This window comes from Chrysemys picta, chromosome 4 (genome assembly GCF_011386835.1).
Source record: "Chrysemys picta bellii isolate R12L10 chromosome 4, ASM1138683v2, whole genome shotgun sequence".
NCBI classification, from domain to species: Eukaryota; Metazoa; Chordata; order Testudines; family Emydidae; genus Chrysemys; species Chrysemys picta.
The window spans coordinates 46,553,607-46,575,481 of record NC_088794.1 but is presented as its reverse complement, the minus strand read 5'-3'; the positions used below and the strand labels follow the sequence as shown (position 1 = coordinate 46,575,481).

Genomic DNA, 21,875 nt, shown 5'->3' with positions numbered 1-21,875 from the left:
GAAAGTCCAGAGAAGAGTAACAAAAATGATGAAAGGTCTTGAAAACACGATATATGAAGGAAGATTGAAAAAATTGGGTTTGTTTAGACTGGAGAAGAGAAGACTGAGAGGGGACATACGTTTTCAAGTACATAAAAGGTTGTTACATAAAAGGAGAAGGGAGAGGAATTTTTTCTTAACCTTTGAGGATAGGACAAGAAGCAATGGCCTTAAATTGCAGCAAGGGAGGTTTAGGTTGGACATTAGAAAAAAGTCCTAAATGTCAGGGTGGTTAAGTACTGGAATAAATTGCCCAGAGAGGTTGTGGAATATCCATCATTGGAAATTTCTAAGAGCAGGTTAGACAAATACCTGTCAGGGATGGTCTAGAGCAGGGGTGGGCAAACTACAGCCTGTGGGCTAGATACAGTCCATCAGAGCTTTGGATCCGGCCCGTGGGATTGCCACCCCAATGGTGCCGAGGGCACCGCGCTGCTCCCGGAAGCGGCCGGCACCACATCCCTGCAGCCCCTAGGACAGGGGTGTCAGAGGGCTCCATGCGCTGCCCTTGGCTGCAGTCACCACCCTCCTCAGCTCCCATTGGCCGGGAATGGGAAACTGCAGCCAATGGGAGCTTCGGGGGAGGTACCCAGAGGCGAGGGCAGCACGCGGAGCCCTCTGTGGCCCCCCCCCCCCGGGGCTGCAGGGATGTGGTGCCGGCCACTTCCGGGAGCAGGCAGGCAGGCAGCCTGACTGAGCCCCTCTGCGCACCGCTGCCATCCTGAAGCTGCTCCAGGTAAGCAGCACCGGGCTAGAGCCCACACCCTGAACCCCTCCTGCACCCTGCACCCCAGCCACCTGCCCTGAGCCCCTGCTGCACCATGCACCCCTCCTGCTCCCCAACCCCCTGCCTGAGCCCCCTCCTGCACCCCAAACCCCTGCCCTGAGCCCCTTCCTGCAAACCACACCCCCTTCCACATCCTGCACTCCCTCCCTCCTGCACCCTGACCACCTGACCCAGCCCTACATTCATGGCCCTGCATGCAATTTCCCTAACCCGATGTGGCCCTCGGGCCAAAAAATTTGCCCACCCCTGGTCTAGATAATGCTTAGTCCTGCCATGAGTGCAGGGACTGGACTAAATGACCTCTCAAGGTCCCTTCCAGTACAATGATTCTATGTGCTTAAGTGCTTTGCTGAATAGGGATGATTTGCTGAATGATCTATGTTAGCACTATGAATCAGCACTGGAAAACGACAGGATTTCTAGTAAAGAGGAAAAATAATTACTATTGTTTCTTCCTTCTAGGAGAAGGAAAAGCTAGAGCAATAGCTCTGCAGTGGCCGCTACACTCACACACCTCTTGTGTTTGTGATACATGGAACTATCCACTTCTTGTTTGTGTATGACCCAGTTGTACTTGTGTTAGAAAAATTATTGTCACTTTGGGCCAGTTCAAGACTTGATTCCCACCCTGTAGCATCCTAGCCACAGGATGCACAGTAGGAATGATTTGGCTCAGATTCATCTCTGTTTCAACGCCCTGGATTTTGGGTTGTGTGTTAGTGTGGCTTTCAGTTCTCTGGTATGCACATGGAGAGTACTGTTGAATTGAAAAGGAGCATGCTAGAGAGGCTATTCGTGTATTGGCATGTGAGGGTTGTGGTTATTATATGTATTACAGTACAGCCTAGAGACCTCTACTGAGATCTGTCCCCTCTGGGCTGTGCGCACACACACAAGAGACAGCTCCTGTCCTAAAGAGTTTACCATCTAAATAGACCAAGGGTGGCAGAAGAGAAGTAATGTTGTTCCCATTTTACCAAGGCACAGGCAGAATTGAGGGATAGATTTTCAAAGGCTCAATGCCTTAGGCACATAACTCCCATTGACTTTTAATGGAAGTTAGGCACCTAAGTGCCACTTATACCTCTGAGTGCCTTGTCCAAGGTGAGGTCTTGCCCAAGGTGTTGCAGAGGTGGGAACTGAAATCAGGTCTCCTAACTCCCCAGTGCCTAAACTGACAGATCATCCTTCCTAATGAGCTAATGTTGGTATAGTGATATGCGGGGTCTGACTGTGCCATAATTAATGACTCCCTTGCTTTTTAGGTGTTTGATTTGTTGGGAGGAGATATCACCCTTAACTTTGTTACCACATTTCCACCAGTAAATGGGCTCTTTTATCACTGTAAAAGACGACTTCCCACATGAATCTACAACCATCCTGTCAGTTACTACTTTTGCTTTGAGCAAAAATAATTGTACAAGCATCTCGTGGAGTGACATGGTGAATAGTTCTCTAAGTTGCACAGCTCTGCTTTTGTGTTTCTAGATCACAGATGATTTGCTGCTGATTCCGGTTTGGAGCAGTCAGCTGTGCACATTCAATGGCATTTACGATATCCTGTTGTGTTTGTAGCAAATTGATTTCACAAGGCTTGAGTGCGAAAGCATGAGACAAATGTATTTGATGGAACCCCATCATCCATCAAGTTTTTGTTGGCAAAGTTTGATGCAGCTGCACTTGAGGGGCAGATACCCTGTTTCCCCGAAAATAAGACATCCTCCGAAAATAAGGCCTACTTACAGTTTTGCCTCTCATTGTAATATAAGGCATCCCCCCGATAATAAGACCTCCCCGATAATAAGGCATCCACCGATAATAAGGCATTTTTCATTTCTGAAAAATAAGACATCCCCTGAAAATAAGACCTAGCGCATCTTTGGGAGCAAAAATTAATATAAGACACTGTCTTATTTTCGGGGAAACAGGGTAGAAGCCTTTCTAATGCTTAACTTCAGCTGCACTATATGGGCACTGGGCATCTGGAGTTTAGGGGGATAAAGCAGACCCAAGAGCAGAATTATGGATCTTCACTCCATTATTCTATTCTCACCCAGCCTTTCTGCTAACTTGCTCATTCAGACATTGCCTTCTGTCGTGTTTCATTTCATGGGCCGCACACCATTTCAGCAGCATAGCTAGCAGCAACAAATGCAGTGTGCTTACCCTTGTGCTGGTGTATGAACGTATGCAAGTCTGTCTGGCTCTTACCATACTTTCCCCCACTCCCATTGGCCAGCTCTATATTCTAGCGTCAAGTCTGAGGTAGCTGTGAGCACTCCTGGAAATCTGCATTGTGGGGTGTCTGGCAAGTAGCAGTGGCCAGTCTGGTATTAAGGATGACCTGAGTGTTTTTTTTTTTTTTTTTAAAGAGGTTACTTTAAAATGTGTTACATTTCCCTGCCTCCTGGGAGTTCAGGGCATTCAGACCAGATGTGCCCCTGCTAATAGCTCCTATTTGATAAAATCATTGTGCATTATACTTGGCTCAGGGGCTGACCTATGGGCTGTGCCCAAGGGTGAGGGAAAGAAAAAGCAAGATTGTGACACGGGGAGGGGCAGGGGAAGGACGAAGATGAGTCTCTGTTTATCAACAGAACAAACCTTACGCCACCTGGGTAAGAGAATAAAGAAACTCTAGCGAGTTTAAGATGGCAGAATAGCTATGTCATCTTTAGCAGGGGTGGAGTCAAATTACACAAAACCTAAAAATAATGGATTCCCCCCATAAAAGCCACTTCATATGCACACTCCTACCAGCCACTGAACAGCTGGCAGTGTGTGCAATCCATGGAATCATATGATTCATAGCTACTGCATTGCCCCTTCTCTTGGGTCACATTTTAATTTGTCCTAAGGGGAGAGGGTCCAGGATTAATGATGGTTCTCTTCCCCTGCTACTGCACCAGCAGCATTTGGCTAACAATGCTTAGCTGGCTGATGCATTGTCTGCTGCTCACGGTTACACTTCGTGGTCCAGGATGGTTCCATTCCACCATGGATCCAACAAACAGGATGTTGGGCTCTGTCTCTCTGATATCCAAGAATCCTGCCTTAATCCTTTGGTCTTTAATAGACATCTCCCTGAAGTCAGTTTCTAGTCCTTTTCTGTGTAGAAAACACCTGTCACTCAAAGCCCCATCTGGCTTTAAGTAAAGAACAGGTGGAACAGTGATGCCAGAAGAGCAGCTCGTCCTACCACAGACTGATCCCTTGGCTTAGCAGGTTTCAGCTGATCTGAACAAAATGTCCCCTTCATGGAAAATTTGATTCATAATAAAAAGAAAACTAAATATTTTGAACAGATCACCTAGCTCTGTATAAAGACCTCCATTTTGTGTTAATGGTTAATAGGTGTATTCTAGGAGAGGTAAATGCTAGTGAAACGTACAGTTTTTTTGTTTTTTAATAAGAACTGATGATTTAATAAGCAGCTATAAATCTCTGGAATGTAAAGAGATAGTCAAACAATGCTCTCCTGCCAAATTTTCACTGACTAGACTTAAAAGCTATGAGTCATAATGGCCTGTTCCATTCTTCACCTCAAATGCCCTTTTTTTTTTTTTTGGTTGGTAGAGGTGCTTTGTGCTACAGATTGCTACAGGTGTTATCAGCCGCTTGCATGAATGGACTTTCTCTTTCATCCAGTAGTTAATATTAAACTAGTTGACTTTCGTTATCTGTTTGCACACATGCATGTGAAATCTTTTTCATTCTATAGGAAAGCTATAGAATGCTAAAAATCACGCAAGGAAAACGTTCCGGAATGGTCCCATTACTGCAGCCTCATAAATAGGGTTTGCAGTGGGAGTTCTGAGAGCCCTAAAGAGGCACTGTCAGCCTACTCAGCTGGCAGTATAATACTTTGCCTCCAATGATCTCAAAGTACTTTACAAACTTTAATTCATTGTAACACCCCCTGCCCCCCAATTAGGCTTTATTTATTACCACTGGGTTTTTTTGTGGGGCAGGACTGAGTACGACAGAAGTTAGGAGCCAAATTCTGATACCTTTACTCATGCTGGATAGTATCTTAAGGTAAAATTTTCAAAAGCGCCTAAGTAACTTACTACACTGAATCCTATTTTCAAAAGGGATTTAGGTCCAGATCATCAAAGGAATTTAGGTGCTTAACTCCCATTCATTGACTTTCCATGAGACTTGGGTTCCTAAGTGCCTATGTCAGTTTTGAATATGAGACTTTGGCTCCCAAGTCACTTAGGCATTGTTGGAAAATGTTATCTTTAGTCCACTGGTGATCACAATGAAATCAGTGGGGCCACTTGTGGAGCAGGGTGGTGTTCATTATGATAAAAGGTATCAGATTCTGGCCCTAGGTGATTTTCCCAAGGTCCACGCTGATGAATCAAAGGCAAAATGGGTGATAGACACCCCGCCCCGACTATTTAGAAACATTTTAACATTGTTTTGGAGCTTATAAATCCCAATGCTGTAGGGCTTCTATGAGTCTGAGGCCTTGGCTACACTGGCGCTGTACAGCGCTGCACTTGCTGCACTCAGGGGTGTGAAAAAACACCCCCCCTGAGCGCAGCGAGTGCAGCGCTGTAAAGCGCCAGTGTAATCAGCGCCTGCAGCGCTGCATGCTCGCTCGCAGTGCTGCAAGCTATTCCCCTCGGCAGCGCTGTGAATCCGCGGGTGTAGCCAAGGCCTGAGTGTACAAGACTCAGTGGAGAGAAGGAATAGTATAACTAATGCATTTTAGGAAACTTTAAAAATGATCTAAAATAGCTTTTTTACTTAGACATTTAAACTGCAACAATATTCTGATATCTCAGGGTCCTGCACGGATGAAACAAAACCTTATTCCAGGGGAAAGTTGAGATTCTTGGTTTTTTAATGGTACACAACTCCTTTTTCTACCCATAACTGGTCTAGAGATATTGAACCTTAAATCTGCTACTGAATATTGCATTTCCTGGACTTTGGACCAGTGTTAATTGTGTGGTGAGGGGAGGATTAAGAAAACATTTCCTTGGTAAATTGCGGGTGGGGGGAGTTGTGTGTGGGGAGGAGGGAGGCATCTGTGTGACTAGGGCAAGAAGTTTAAAAAATTGAAAATAGCCCTGATGGGGGTTGATTGGGGGCAGAATGCAAGTGAGGTCGTCAGAGGTGCATAGTACATGCAATGCATCCTGTGACTCTGCAGTTATCAGATCTGAATTTCAAAAGGCTTTGCAGTGCTGGGTAAGCATTATCCTCATGGTACAGTTGAAGAAACTGAGGCAAGTTAATTGCTCAAGGTCACACAGCAGGTCAGCATCAGAATTAGGAACAGAACTCAGTTCTCCTAACTCCTACTTGGTGCTCTCTCCACTGACATCACACTGATTCTTTTGTAAAAGGGACTTCACCACCACATGTTATGGTCAAAAATTCCCTTCTTGGATCTGCATGGTGAACTGTGACTGTTGTTTTGCATTTTTGACAAGCACAGAGCTTCCACTGAAACGGATGGGAATTTCACATATGTTGGGAAATTATAAAATTGGAGTCAAGATCTGACATGCAGATGGTGAAAGGGGAATTTTTCCCTAAGCAAACCAAGATGTGTGCTCTTTATGATCTGAATCGTATGGTTCAGATTTTCCATAAGCAGCTTCCTGTACTGTGGGCACCAATCTATGCTCACAAATAAATATGGAGACAAAACTGCCATCACACCGGCACTCATTTGGAAGTTTAAATGTGGGCACAATCTGCGTGGTGCTGAGTGCCCTCATCTCTTGGGTGGTTCTGGGAGTTGAGTGCCCAGAGCTTCATGGGATTTGCTCCTATTGGGCGGTCAGTGCAGTTGCAGGGACAACTTCAATGCCCACAATATTTGAGCAGTTATTGTTCCGTTAAAACCCCGGGTCTATTTCCCAGTAGATATTAATGAGACCTTATTAGCACTTCCATTGTGGTGGCAGGATCCTGAAAAACCTGAAAGCCAGTGTGAGCTGTTTGCTGTGCTTGAGATAGTTGTTATGTGCTCTTCCTGAAACAAGTGGCTCATGTTTGACCTAAGATGTAGAATTCTGCCATTTTCACAGTGATACTAGCAAGCAGTAGTTCTAGAGAGTTAAGTGTCACTGTAAAGTAACATGCAGAGCAATAGAGCACATCACATGAGTGCATGGATGTTTTCCAGCATTTTCAAGGAAGAGTAGCTATAAAAGCTATAATAACATAGATACTCTGTACAGTTCTCCCAGACTTGGAAGAAAAATAATGGTACTTTCCTAAGCTCCATCCTTTTCAGTTTCAGGGTTTTGGTTTTTAAAAAAAGCTGATTCCCAATAACTTTTTTGGTCCCTTTTTTCAAAATGACATGAGGCAAACTGATGATTTACTTCTGATCCATCTACTGTAATGAGAATAAAACAGGGAGTGGCCACTTCTTTCTTTTTAAATAGCAATTGACAAGGATACTAGTCTTGCCTACATAGCCTTTTCTGAGTAATGCACAGAATTAGGGGAAGAAGGATGATCTTGTTTTTAAGGCATTAAATTAGAACTCAGGAACTTTGGATTAAGTTCCCAGCTCTGACACAGACTTCCTGTGTCACCGTGAGCAAATCACTTAGGGCCTGATTTTGAAAGGTATTCAGGCACTGAAGAATTAGGCACCTAAATATCTTTAAAATCTGGTCTTTAATCTCTGGGTGCCTCAGTTTCACACTTAGACTCATAGACTCATAGACTTTAAGGTCAGAAGGGACCATTATGATAATCTGGTCTGACCCCCTGCATGCCGCAGGCCACAAAGCCGTCCCTACCCTTTCCCTTGACTCTGCTGTTGAAGTCCCCAAATCCTGTGGCTAAGTGACTTCAATTGGCAGAGAACCCTCCTGCTAGCGATCCCTGCCCCATGCTGTGGAGGAAGGCGAAAAACCTCCAGGGCCTCTGCCAATCTACCCTGGAGGAAAATTCCTTCCCGACCCCAACTATGGCGATCAGTAAAACCCCGAGCATGTAGGCAAGAGTCTCCAGCCTGACCCTTGTTAGCCACTATACTATTTACCTGCCATGGCACGGTATTCCTTTGGCTAAAATCATGTTTTTCCATTAAACCATTCCCTCCATAAACTTATCTAACTTAATCTTAAAACCAGACAGGTCCTTCGCCCCCACCGTTTCCCTTGGAAGGCCGTTCCAAAGTCACTTGTAAATTATGAGTATTATTTCCCTACCTCACATACATGTTGTGATGATAAATTAATTAAAGTCTGTCTATCTTAGTTACTAATATAGATATAACTGCTATATTATATGAGCACTTCATTATTTTTATGTGTTTATTTTCACTGCACTCCTGTGAGGTCAGGAAGTACTATTATCCCCATTATACAGATTGGGATCTGACAAAGAGAGAATAAGTGCCTTGCCCGTCTTCCTAGACTCAGACGTTGAGATAAATTTTGCATTTTATACACAATGCAATAAATTTACTGATCAGTATAACGCTAAACCAGACTGAGTTTTGTAAGGGTAGTAGTAATTATCATGAAAGATGTAAAGTATTATTTTATTTGATTCTGCTATTAGCCACACTGCAGAGAAGAAAAATAACTTACAAGATCCCAGTATTAGATGCAGAATTGTGTGTAGATTATGTTGGATTTTTGAATTACATATAAAATATATACCCAAACTTGTGCATTAATATCATGGCCAAGGATTGAAAGAGGGGGCCCGGGGAAAGAGGACACATTCCCAAGCTCCACCCACTTGAATCTAACACAAGAAATCACTTGCAATAGATTGTGGTGATCAGAAAATGAATGTCCTCCTTTCTTGTGTTCTTTGATCAGTAGTGAAATAGTTAGGTGTTCACATTTATATTAGCCTTCAGAATTAATGAATGGGGGCAATTAATCCATTCCTCAGCACCATTATTTCAGTCTCTGCAGACTTGGGCAGGCATTGCTTTGTGTCTGGTTCCTGTTTTGAAGGGTGTTTTTTTTTTGTTTTTGTTTTTCCCCCACAATCACAAAGACTGGAAGCTTTTTTTTTTTTTTTAAATGAAAGCTTAGCTCTTGGAGCACAAGATGGTTGCCTCCAGAATAAAGTACTGATCCACTGAGCTGTTGCAAGCCAGCCTAATTTGACCCCTGAATATGGCAATGTGTTGGACATCTAGGGCCAGATGATCAGCTGATGTAAATCAATATTACTCTATTGTGGGATGTGGCCCCTAAAACAATTTTGCAAAATGGGAAGTTTGAGGCTTTAGACTAACTACAAAACTGAAATATTTTAGCTTATTTCAAACTCTATTAGTCCTTCAAAAAAGTGTTGTTAGCTGACAACAATTAGTTTTAATGTGATTGTTTCTCATTGGTCTTTTCTTTTTACTAAACTTTTCACATATTTGAGAAAAAGTGTTTATGATGATGTGTGAAGACAATAGCAATAAAAGGATAGTCTTTCTTGTGCTATTTTTGTGCTTGCTCTTCCAGTCTTGGCTGGAACCAGAAAGTGCTGGAGGGACACACAAACAAAATATAAAATGAATCAAATGTTTTTGAACTGCCTGAAAAGTTTGTTTTGAACTTGTTTCCAGTTTTACAGGAGCTTGGTTTATTTCTTATTTTTATATGAACTCATTCTTCCATTCCCATTACTTCGTAGTCTTCTTTTTCCCCCCAGGGCATAGGAACCAGTTAAAAGGGAAGCTTAATTTATTCCATTTCCCAGGCCTAGCTGATTGTTCTATAGGGAGAGAGGAGCCTTAATGTTTGTAAAATGTCTAACTGACCCGGAGTACCATCCAGTTTTGACATACAATCTCATGGGAGGTAACACCGTTCAGTTAGAATGTGGAAGCAAGTTCTATTTCCGACTCTGCTACCGGCCGCTACAATATGGCTTCAGGCAAAGTTGATTGATTCTTTTGTGCCTCCCCTTCCCTATCAGTAAATAGGGACTAGTGCTCTGAGATCCATAAATGAAAGGTGCCATGTATGCACAAAACATTTTTTTGTTTATTTCCACTATCCAAAACCAAGAAGAGAAGTTGCCTACAGCTGGGAAACCTCCCTGCTGTTATGATTGTGTTTCCTGGTTGACAATATGCAAGACAAACTCATAGTATGCCTAAGAAAACACATGATGATGTTTTATTGTTCCAAATGCTGAATAGTGTAGGTGGCTTGAACAGTCAATCTGAGTTGCCGTGTAAGATACTGTTCCTTTCTGATGATGTGAGGCAGAGTCCCATGAGAGCCCTTCTGCACATTGCTTGCAGTTCACATGGTCACACAGGTCAGCTCTGTGACTCAAGGCATGTCTAAAATAACTCCAGTGCTTTATTTCCTTTATCCCACACACAAGTGATCGCTTGGCAAAAATAAATAAATAATTTTTTAAAAAATGGTAACATCAGGCTGACCTTTTACCTCCAATGTCTATTTCCTAAAAGACTTTTGAAGATAGCATCTGCCCAGTCATCAGAGGTTGTGTAAACTTCCCAGTGCACTTTTATAACTGGCTATCAAAACAAACCACAAAATGCACTGCAGTTGTTTTTTGCTTTTTCAGTTCAAAGAGAGCGTAGTGCTATTGCATGAGATCATCCTATGTAAACATGCTGATATTTACTGGACAGCCAACCTCAGAGTCTCTGACATTTATATTTTGTGTGTAGAAGAGGAAGTTGTATGAAAAAAAACACCTGTTCTACTTGGAACAATGGTCCCACCTTACTCAATCGACCCATTCCCTGTGTTCATTGCTGTGCTGTGCTGACTAAGCTAAACTCTTACTCACGTTAGCTCTACAGAGTCAACACAGTTACAGCTGTGGTCCTACGACCTTCTTCAGCCTTTGGCCCAATACCCAAGTGAACATCCTTTCTTAGGTGCTTCGTCCCTTCCAAAGCCCTCGTCCTCTATGGCTTGGTTCTTACAATGCTTCATTCGTTCTGTGCTCCCCAGAGAGGGCTCCATAGACCTCAGTTTGAGAATGTGTTCAATGTAGCATTTGACTTAGAAAACCTATCCATCCAAGTACATCCTTAGCAGCAGATTCTGCTACTCTTACTCCTATCGGACTAGACTGTCACAGCACTTGCTCAGCTGGGCAGGGCAGTAAGGTCCTCCCTCTTCTTACACTCTTGCTTAGCTCTGCTCAAATTGTGACTCCAGCTGTGGGAGGCAGGGGAGAACAGTGGTGATTTTCCCAATACTTCCTGCTACCCCTAGGATCAAGTGTGTGGAGGGAGGTGGGGAGAGGGAAGAGCCCTGGCTCCACCCAACTTAGTGGCCAGCCAAAGTTGCAGGCCAGGTACACAGAACGGTGGAGTAAGATGCTCCATTAAAGAGTCTGAGTTAACTTCCTTCCCTTTCCCCAGAGCAGGGCAGAAGTGGTGCCTCTTTGAGTCACAGTTCATTCTCTGGGGTGGTGAGGTGATGTAGCCTTTCACGGTCCCCTTCTCAAGGCAGATATTTAAATTACACTCTAGCCCCCCAAGTAGTAGCTCCCATTGCAGGTAGTCCCTTGTGAATCAAGGTGACACAATAAGAACAGGAGTACTTGTGGCACCTTCGAGACTAACAAATTTATTTGAGCATAAGCTTTCGTGGGCTACATCCCACTTCAGGGCCATTTCATTAAAAGAATTGCAGCTCTCTTGAGCTTTACAACGTCTGGTGCCAATTTGTGACAGCCTAAGATACTGTCTATGTCAGTTTTAATGAATCAGACTGTTGGGTTAGTCCCAAAGAACAGGGTATTTAAGTTAGTTAATTTTCCTTATTGCCCAGGTTTTATTAACCTAAATAATGGGATTATTCCATTCCTTGCTCAGCAGTTTATTTTCAACTTCATTAACCTATTTAAAATCAAGAATATGCCCGGTTATCTCACCAAATACTATTTTAAAGCCAAATAAGAGCCATTTCCTTCTTTTTTAAAACATACTATACTACTTAAGGCCCCACTTCAACAAAACATTTACGCACATGTTTAACTTGGAATATGTGCTTAAGTCCCATTGAAGTTAATAGGACTTAATCATGTGCTTAAAGTTAAGCATGTGCTTAAGTGTTATGATGAATCAGGTCTAAATGACTAGCAGTCTAATCCTGCAGTATGTGTAGAGTTTACTACCAGGGCTGTTTCTCTTGAAGTTCGGGGAATGTGGTAGTAAGCACTGTGGATAAAATTTTCAAAAGTTCCTAAGTGATTTTCAAAAAATGACTTAGACACTTTGGAGCCCAAGTATCATTGAAAGTTAATAGGTTCCACAGGTTCCAACATCACTTAGGAACTTCTGAAAATTTTGCCCTGCGCCCAGTAATAAGGCCTGACCTGGCAAACACCTATGTGCCAGGCTTTCAGCTGCAAAATGAGATCAAACAGGAATGAAATGTGAAACCATAATGTGCTGGGCAGAATATCAAAAAGTCCACAGCAAAGATTAGTCATTTCCTATGTGCTTGCTGAGATAGTGAAATTACTGTGGTAATCCAAACACAGTCCTTGGTGGGCTATAAAAAAGATGTTATGATTATCTTTAACTATACTGTTAAAAAGAATGAGTTATTGTGTCAATTTATTATCCTCAATATTTTCACTGGAATGGGGAGGAACTTAAGTTCAGAGAGTTCTATGACCCCCCATCCCACACCTATGTTGTGCCATTGAATCCAATGGCACTCTACATGAGTAGAGTCAATCCTATGCTTAAGTGTTAGAAGGATCAGGTAATATTTTTATAATACTTAAAAAAATTGTATTGCAATGCAACAATCATGCCAGAATTATTTATTTATTTATTTATATTACTGTAGTGCCTGGGAGCCCTAGTCACAGACCAGGACTCCAACGTGCTAGGTACTGCACGGATACAAGACTATGTGCTTCATGTACCTAACAAAGGCAAAGTCATTGTCCCATGTCCCATTGGCACTAAGTATGCTATATGTACCTTTTGATACATCACTTACTGCAATACTCCTGCACTGTAGTGCTAAAAATAAGTCCCTGATCCTGCAAACCAGTGACACTTACGTGAGCAGGGGTTTGCTGCATTGGACCCTGAAACTGCAAGCCTTCTCCCTGTGGGTCTCCCATTGAAGTCAGTGGGATTCCTGTGCAAAGGAGTTACAGGACTGGCCCCTCAAACAAAGAAAAAGAAACCTGGCTTACATCACATTAAACTTTGTTGGTGCATTGATTCAGTGTCTTTTCTCCTTACTTCCATTCCTGCCCCCAAAAAACCCTGATGGTGATCTGCTGAGCCTCTGGTCTGTAGGCATCACAGCTACTCACCACCTCTGAGGATCAGGACCAAAATGGATCAGAATGGGATTTTGACGTTCACTTTAGGTCGGCGTGTTTTGTTCGTAATTGATACTATAGTGCTCCAGTGCTTGACTCAGCAAGCTAGAGAACTGACTTCCAACTAAAACGAGGAGTCCCTGTGGCACCTTAGAGACTAACAAATTTATTTGGGCATAAGCTTTCGTGGGCTATAACCCACTTCATCAGATGCATGGAGTGAAAAATACCATAGACAGGTATAAATATACAGCACATGAAAAGATGGGAGTTGTCTTACCAAGTGGGGGAGGGTCAGTGCTAACGAGGCCAATTCAATCAGGGTGGATGTGGCCCATTCCCAACAGTTGACAAGAAGGGGTGAATATCAACAGAGGGAAAACAAGGCCAATTCTCTCACAGACCTTGGGAGATAGGCCAGTCCTCGCTTATAGACCGCCCCCCAACCTGAAGCAAATACTCACCAGCAACTACGCACCACGCAACAGAAACACTAACCCAGGAACCAATCCCTGCAATAAACCCCATTGCCAACTCTGTCCGCATATCTATTCAAGGGACACCATCATAGGACCTAACCACATCAGCCACACCATCAGGGGCTCGTTCACCTGCACATCTACGAATGTGATATATGCCATCATGTGCCAGCAATGCCCCTCTGCCATGTACGTTGGCCAAACTGGACAGTCTCTACGCAAAAGAATAAATGGACACAAATCAAACATAGAGAATTGTGACATTCAAAAACCAGAAGGAGAGCACTTCAATCTCCCTGGACACTCAATAACAGACTTAAAAGTAGCCATTCTTCAACAAAAAACCTTAAAAAACCAACTTCAATGAGAAACTGCAGAACTGGAATTAATTTGCAAACCTGACTATCAAATTAGGCCTGAATAAAGACTGGGAGTGGCTGGGTCACTACAAAAAGTAATTTTCCCTCTGTTGATATTCACCTCTTCTTGTCACCTGTTGAGAATTGCCCACGTTAGCACCGACCCCCCAATTGGTAAGGCAACTCCCATCTTTTCATGTGCTGTATATTTATACCTGCCTACTGTATTTTTCACTCCATGCATTTGATGAAGTGGGTTCTAGCCCATGAAAGCTTATGCCCAAATAAATTTGTTCGTCTCTAAGGTGCCACAAAGACTCCTTGTTGTTTTTGCTGATACAGACTAACACGGCTACAACTCTGAAACCTGACTTCCAACTGAATCAGAGTGTAAAAAGAGACATTTCTTTGCAAAACACAGCCTCTCAGGAGAAATCAGCATAACTTATGGATAGAAGGCAAGCTCCTTAGCTGGTGTGAATTGGTGGTGTTCTATTGAAGTCCATATTGCTGTGCCAGTTCACACCCCAGTTGCTGTAAATTATCCAGCTATGTCAATTTAGCTGTATTTAAACATTTTTATGTGGAATTTCATTTCCTTTTAAAATACATAAAAGAAAAACAGCATCAGGCTGTCTTAGAGTTGATGTGATAGGTGAGCGGGGTGTTTTCATAGCTAAAGACTGCTCATGCCACTGTGATTAGGTTTGCCTGCAGCCCTGTTTTGTTTCTATACTTTAGAGCCCAAACTTAATGTCACATGTTCCCACCTAGCTGAAACAATAAGATTTCATGAATCATTTGACTTCTGTGGCATCTTCTGCTCCTGATTGTTTTTTTTTTTTTTTTTTTTTTAAACATTCAGCAAAGAAACGTAGTCCATCATGCTCACTGGAAAAGCAGATCACATTTCAATTTTCGCTCTCCTTGGCATGGACTCCAGATGCATACTGCTGAGGAGTCACTCGGTGTGCTCTGATCCTTTATGATGCATGCAGTACTTGCTTCTGCATGCACTCCTCTGGTGTCTGCATCCTACACTATGTACTTGGAACCACAGAGCATATCATGAGGCCTGCTCAACCAGTTAGAATGGGATGTGTGTCAGAAATAAGCAGAAAGCATATAAATCTCCCTCTCTCCATAAGTGGATTGGTTGTCTAGTTCTAGTGGTCTGAGTGCTCATGCACACAATATACCAAGAAACCATGGTCCTTCATTACAGCCTAGCCTAATGGCATTTACTAGTGAAAGACACACATCTCCTGGTTGTGGTGCTCTGCCCCTCTTGTAACACTGACAGACCCCAGTTATTGGCAGGCAGGATCAAACCCGGGACCTCTGAAGCTTAGTACATGAGCCTCTACTGCATGAGCTAAAAGCCACATGCCTGTTAGCTAAGGCTGTAGCAGACTCATTAATCTCTAAGTGGTCTCGATGCCACTAGATGGGACAGAGCACCACATCCAGAAGGTGTGTGGGTTACACTAGCACCTTGTATAACTACTTTACTATATTTCTGTTGCTCATTCTAGTTTCCTGTCACTACAGGCTCAGATTCTGGCTTGGGCGGTGCATATCTACTCGCACCCAAAAAGCCATGACCAAGTGGTGAACTTTAGGATGGAAATTGTCCTGATTCTGGCTTTCCTGCAGAGTCACAGAGAGGCCAGCAGACATGTCATCAGTGGCTAAGCCACGAAGAAATGTTCTGAGATCAGGCTTAGAAGTCAGGGGACATGATCCATGTTTTAGTGCATGCTTGTTCTGTCAGCCCCACCTCCACTTTCCTCTGAACCTGAGCAGATTATTTCTGCTATTGGCCAGAGTTATGATGGAGGGCTCTGCAAGGGGCTTATGGTAGCCTGAGTACTTTCATTAATGTGTGCCTGTCTGGGGGTCATTTATGGTGGTTTCATGCGGGGTGCCAGAATTTGTCCCACAATGTTTGTTCTCTAGTAAATGTAAATATTTGGCTATGCATGCTGTATTTTAACTGCTGCATTTGTTCTGTCTGTGTAACTGTTGACTCTGTGCGTCAGTATAATGTTTAGAAAATTTTCAGAGCAGTATAAATGCTAACATGTGCACACATGCGCACTATATATAGAAGTTATCTTCATGTGATACATTGCAAAGCCATGTGATAAAATATAGATCTGTGCATGATGCATTTATTTATCGTGTGTTCATATACTATGTTGATGGGAGTCATAGAAATAAATACTCACATAGATAAATGAGATTTGACCTCCACACTAATCTATCTCCCCAAGATTTATTATAGTTTCCTAAGCCCTTGAGCAGCTTCAAACATTCATCTTTTTTTTTTTTAAAAAGAGAGAATCCCCCCCTACCCCGCTCCAAGATTACACCTGCCTATGGCCAATACTGGGTATAATTCAGTGTTGGACCAGTGGTAGCTTTTCTAGACATTAAAAATGTCATGACTCCATAGTCCAATATTCTTGCTGCCCTGTAGGGCTCTGTGCCATTTTGATGGGTAGGCTCCCTGCTTCCCAGTGAAGACTGGCACTCTCTCTTTACTCTGGAACGGTCTGAGATATTGGATCTTTTTAAAGTTTTGACATTTTTATGACTCAAAGCTATTTAGGTCATTTTTAGGAGGTTTTCATGGCTCCCTCTGAATGCTATACAGTAGGACTCATAGCTAACTAAAGTAGCTGGGAGGCAGGAGGTAAAAAAATCATCCCAATACAATTTTTAAAAACTTCCCTAAAATATTTCTAAAACATATTTTTCTGCTATATTTGTGAAATATAAAGAATGCAGAATGGTGCAACATTGTTTAAATGTGTCATTGGCATTTGTTTAGGATAACCTATGACAGGGTAGTCAATACGCAGACTAAATCTGGACCAGGCGCTTTTGAATGGATCCCGAAATCTTTTTATTTACTTATTCATCATCATCATCATCATCGTGTTCCTATTACGCCTCTGGCGTTTAGGACAGTGACAAAGCTCCTCCACTCCTGTCTGTTTCTGGCAAGTCTTTCAATGGTTCCCCAGCTGTGCCCCAGGTTTTTCAGCTCTGCTTCCACAGCTCTTTGCCATGTTGTTTTTGGGCGGCCTCGTTTTCGCTTGCCTTCAAGTGTCCATCTTATTGCTACTCTGGTGATGGAATCAGTTTCTATTCGATGCACATGACCGATCCATCTCCAACGCCTCCTGGCCATGATGGTGCTCAGAGCCTTTTGGCTGCACTGTGTCAATGGATCTTGGTTTGAGATTGTTCTGGGCCAAAATTTTCTGAGGCAGGTTGTATGGAATAAAGACAGTTTGGACATGTCATACTTTCTTATTCCCCAGCATTCTGCACTATAAAGGAGTTATTATTAATTATATTATTATTATTTATTATATTATTATCATTGTTTTTAAATTATTTTCTCTGGATTCTGGACCTTGACTATACCTTGACCAAGAAAGCTGGACCTTGACAAAAAATAATTGACTACCCCAATCTAGGACAACTAGTGGCTTTGCCATTCATGAAAAATGTGGACTTCCCAAACTTAGGTCCATGAAACCTTTATACTGCAACTTTCTGTCTGTCTATCTCATCCATAAGACATTTAAACCACACCATACCATTGTGTATTCTTTGTATGCCACATACATTACAGAAAAATAATTTTAACAGATATTTTATAGAGTTTGTAAAACAAAATGAAACACACACACAAATGTATTGGGATCTTTTTGTATCCACCCATGTATAAAGCTAGCTGTCTTGGTTACCATGATCTGGCAACTGTCTATAATAATTTTCTTGTGTGGCATTTGCTGGATAAGATAAGAATGGTCACAAATGTCTATACTATTTTAAGTTATTGATTGGAATAATCAGTTTCATGGGCCCTGAAAGTTGTTTCAGGATCCTAAAATGTCTCCTCATGCACTAAGTATGGAGGATCATAACATCAGAATTGACATGATAATGGGGAAAAATGGATTAAGTGTTGTACTTACTTTATGCTCCCTTGCTAAATGTTTCAGCTTCACATTTTATGTCCTCTAGGGGGAGTGTTGCCTATATTGCATGTACTGTGCAAACTGGAATCACACAGCCTCTCAAATGCTTTTTATGGAGCTTTTAAAACTTTGACCGACTGTCTCCAATTAAATCCTCAAAAGAGGAAGTCTGCAAGCCACAATGCAAAGTTTGAAAATCCCAATCCTGTTCCCACTTAAGTTAAAGTTCCCAGTGAGTTTCAATGACAGCAGGATCAGCTACCTTTGTTTTTACTGACTAGAAGCTTAACAAAACCTCCCAAGAGTACTTTTGTCTTGATCACAACCAAGATTGTCACTGTGAGTACTATATGAAACTGCCAGACATTTAAAGGGACACCTTTCTAGCTGTGTTTTGTCATGGGAAAAAAATTGGTGTGTTTTTATTTATGCTTGAAATCAGTTTTATTTTACAGCCATGGTGGCAGCAAAGACGTTTTATTTAGCAGTTCTACTGAGTTCTCTCTCTCTGATATGATTGCTGTGAAATAGAGCTCTGGTTTCACTGGGTGGCAGTGGGTTTGGGGTAAAACCCGTTTCATTATATAATGGCTATAAGAAAAATTCCATGAAAGGTAGCAACAAAAGGTCCTATTTCAGAACTGTGATATTACCAGAAGGCTGGATTTCAAGGCTGTGAAATAGATCTTTGAGAAAAAGGTTAAAATCTCTCCCTCTCTCTCAGATTAACTGAAAATATGAATTAATGTTGAGGTATGCAGTTAAATCTTTTGTATGTGATTTCTATATAAGTGGGCGCTGTGAATACTTTGGGGCCTTTGGTTTTAAGAAAGGAAAAGTAATTTTTTGTCATTGCGGTCTTCATGTAAAGTAATAAGTGTTTGATTTTGAAGCTGGCTTTCAGATTTTAAATTTGGGGTTTTTTTTGTTATTGGTCAATGGGAAGGGGGGGGGAAGAGAATGTGTCTACACATCCACAGACATTGACATTGATCTGCATGTACAAAAATATCGGTTAAGTTGTAACCAGCATAATGCTGACTGTCTGTATCCCTTTCATCCTGCCAAGGTCCTAAATGGGGAGTACAATGTGTGACAAACACCCCAAATGGGGAACTCCAATTCATGCAGGACACGATAAAATTGGGGGTGGGCAGTAAATTTGTGTGGAAGGTAGGCAATCTTGGCGGATAGTTACAGTGATGGCTCTGGAAATGAGGGTCTTTTGAGAAGTAAAGATAGTCTCTTCTATTTCATAACCTTCGTACATTCCTGATCCACAGATTTTTCTTCTTCATTACAGAAACATGAAAGAATACAGGAAATCCTGTCTTGGCCACCATGAATACCTGCACTAATTAAGCCGCTGACAAGGTATTGGGCAAACAGCAAGGTAAGCTGGCAGTCTGTGCCAAGAGCTTTTCATGTAATCTGCATGATTGTATTTTCACAAAGTCTCAGCACTGCAAATATCAAATTCTTTGTAAGCTGAACAAAGACAAATAATGTCCCAGGTTAGAATACAGCAGATTTGTTTTTGTTTTGAGACTTTTGCAACCAAACTACCCTTCCCAGGGAAAAAGTCCACAAAGCACTGTGTTGTTTTTGAAAAGGCAATATCTTTATAACTGCAACAATCAATTCCCAAACAAAGCTCAGCTCCTCAGATTGACTCAAGGAGAGGTTGGGAGGAGGGGTGGAATGCCTGAAAAACTCCGTTGATGAAAAGGCATGCAGCTTCATCGGTCCCTCCCAGAATTGTGACTCTGTGTGTGTGTGTGTGTGTGTGAGTGAGTGAGTAAGAGAGATCTCCATGACAACTGATTCGGCCAGTCTGTGTTCCTTGCAATCATTTTAGCTGGAATCAGTGCTGTGAAAGGTCATATGAAGGAGTTGTGGGAAGCACAGCAGGTATTAGACCCGAAACTACTGGTTTTTCAGTGCCCCAGCTAATAGGACAAAGTTTTGTCTGGGAAATACAAAACCAAGAATGGAGTGGAAAGGGAAATGCTGCAAGTTTCAGGTAATAAAAGCTCCCTTTTATTTTTTTTATCTTCTTTAAATGCTTTTCCGTGATGTTTACTTCAAGCTGAATGACTGTGTTAGTTTGAAATCCGTGGCTCTAGGGAATGATGTCATGTTCCAACAGTTGGATTCTATTAGGCAAAGAGGGGGGGAAACATTGTACTTTTTCTGAATAAAGAACCTTTTTGATTCTTTATTGAATTGAGAGCAAGGGACCGCAAATGTGCTTTTTTTAAAAAAAAAGTTCTAATGAAGGGACTTCACTCCAGGAAAGTGCAATTTTATGGGAGGACTTATAGATAACAAAAAAATTTAAAAACCATAGCAACATTCATGATTATATCCAAGATCATTATTCAAGCATTGAAGTCATAGGCTTCAGCAAACTGTTTGTTTGTTTTTCTTTCTTTTTGGATGTTACCATGTCTCTCTCATGTAATGAGAAAATAAACAGATTACAGAGCAAATTAAGCATAATATTTGGAACCTACCCACTTTTGTCATCTTTGCACAGTTTGAAGAATGAATTGCTGTAGAGTTTTTCTGGGTAGGTCTTGTATCTCAGATTTCCGCACACGAATGTATAGTGCATCCTTTATGCTGGCAATCTGGTTTGAAACAAGATTTTCTAACAGAAATTGTATTTTGTTTCTGATCTTAGTCTTTTTTTTTTTTTTTTAAATGGTGAACATTTTTAAATGAATAAGGGTGCTTTAAACCCAGCAGTAGGAACCTTTTTCTTTTGTTAGACACACCTTGGTAGATACTGTAAATGGGATCAACATTATGCTGCTGTGGATAGTGTCTTTAGTGGAAAATGCTTGCAGATTAATTTAAAATCTGATGTCTAATGGAGTAACCTGATCTAGGAAAATTTATGAAAATTCTTGTTTCTCAGACTTCACAAAAATACACTGCACTGATGACCATGACCTGAAGATTAGATTGGCCACTACATTGCTTAAAACTCCCCTCTTACTTCTCACTGTTCGTTTTGTGCATTTGTGGCTTGATCCAAAGTTTGTTGAAGTCAATGAGAGCATTCACATTGGCTTCAAAGGGCATTGGATCTGGCCCTTTTTGAAACCATCTCAGCCTCTGTTTCGATCTTTGGGACCAGGCCACAAGGTCTGAGTTTTCTTTCTTGAACTTTCCAAACAGAGGGTCTTTTGTGTTCCATCAAACAATGAAATACACTTCTGATTGGCTTAAGGGTGTCTGCTCGCACAAATCAGAGATAATGATGATGATGCTTGTTTCCGCTTTCAGTTAGTAAAAAAACTAGGGGGGAAAACATGGAATGAATGGAAATCAGATCTCTCCCCTCCAAAAGGTCATGTTTTTAAATGTCCCTCTATCAAAAGACGTTCTCAGTCGCACTTCAAGGATGAATTTCAGAAAAGCTTTAGCAAGCAAACACTGACATCACTCTGAGATGTCAACAGCAAACTTCAGAGAGATAGACAGAATCTCATGCTGCATGTAATCTTGCCATAACACATACACAGTAGCTGATAATTGCCTGTCTGTCAGTTAAGTACTGATCCACATTCTGTAACATTGTTTCTTGCCCATCAGATTTAATCCATTTTGTATTTTATTAATAAAATACTCCTTTCAATAATTTAATATCTAGCCATCAATAACCTAATTAATTTATTGAAACCACTATATAATCATACGTTTGCTGATTGGTTGGGGGCAGTTGGACATAAAGGCATATTTCTTTAAGAGGGAGGAGGACCAGTATGTTCCTTATCATGTTTAATCAGAAACCTGTGCTTTGAACATGACACCTATACCACTTGTAAGCTGCACACTGAAGAGTGGTTTACACAAGCAAACATAAGCTGATTGGGTATGCAAAAAGAAAATCTCCTGCTTGTGTATGAAGAAGTAAGAT

General features: G+C 41.8%; 2 protein-coding genes across 24 annotated transcripts in view; one reads left to right on the top strand and one right to left on the bottom strand.

The window, feature by feature from the left end:
- Window positions 1-2,743, bottom strand: part of AKIP1 (A-kinase interacting protein 1) — a 63,465-nt gene extending 60,722 nt beyond the window's left edge. Inside the window, exon 1 of the mRNA XM_065592206.1 lies at window positions 2,570-2,743. Within this exon, the coding sequence (XP_065448278.1) occupies window positions 2,570-2,653 (84 nt within the window). The 5' untranslated portion in view covers window positions 2,654-2,743. The remainder of the gene's footprint in view (window positions 1-2,569) is intronic.
- DENND2B (DENN domain containing 2B) overlaps window positions 1-21,875 on the top strand; it is a 307,166-nt gene that overhangs the window by 52,998 nt on the left and 232,293 nt on the right. For 13 of the 23 annotated variants that reach the window (XM_065592192.1, XM_065592174.1, XM_065592178.1 and 10 more), the window contains one exon: window positions 19,251-19,340. The gene's annotated coding sequence lies outside the window, so the exon portion shown is untranslated. Of the gene's footprint in view, window positions 1-19,250; window positions 19,341-19,622; window positions 19,971-21,875 lie in introns of those variants that run through there. The other 10 variants (XM_042858848.2, XM_065592185.1, XM_065592184.1 and 7 more) reach the window with 7 other exon arrangements.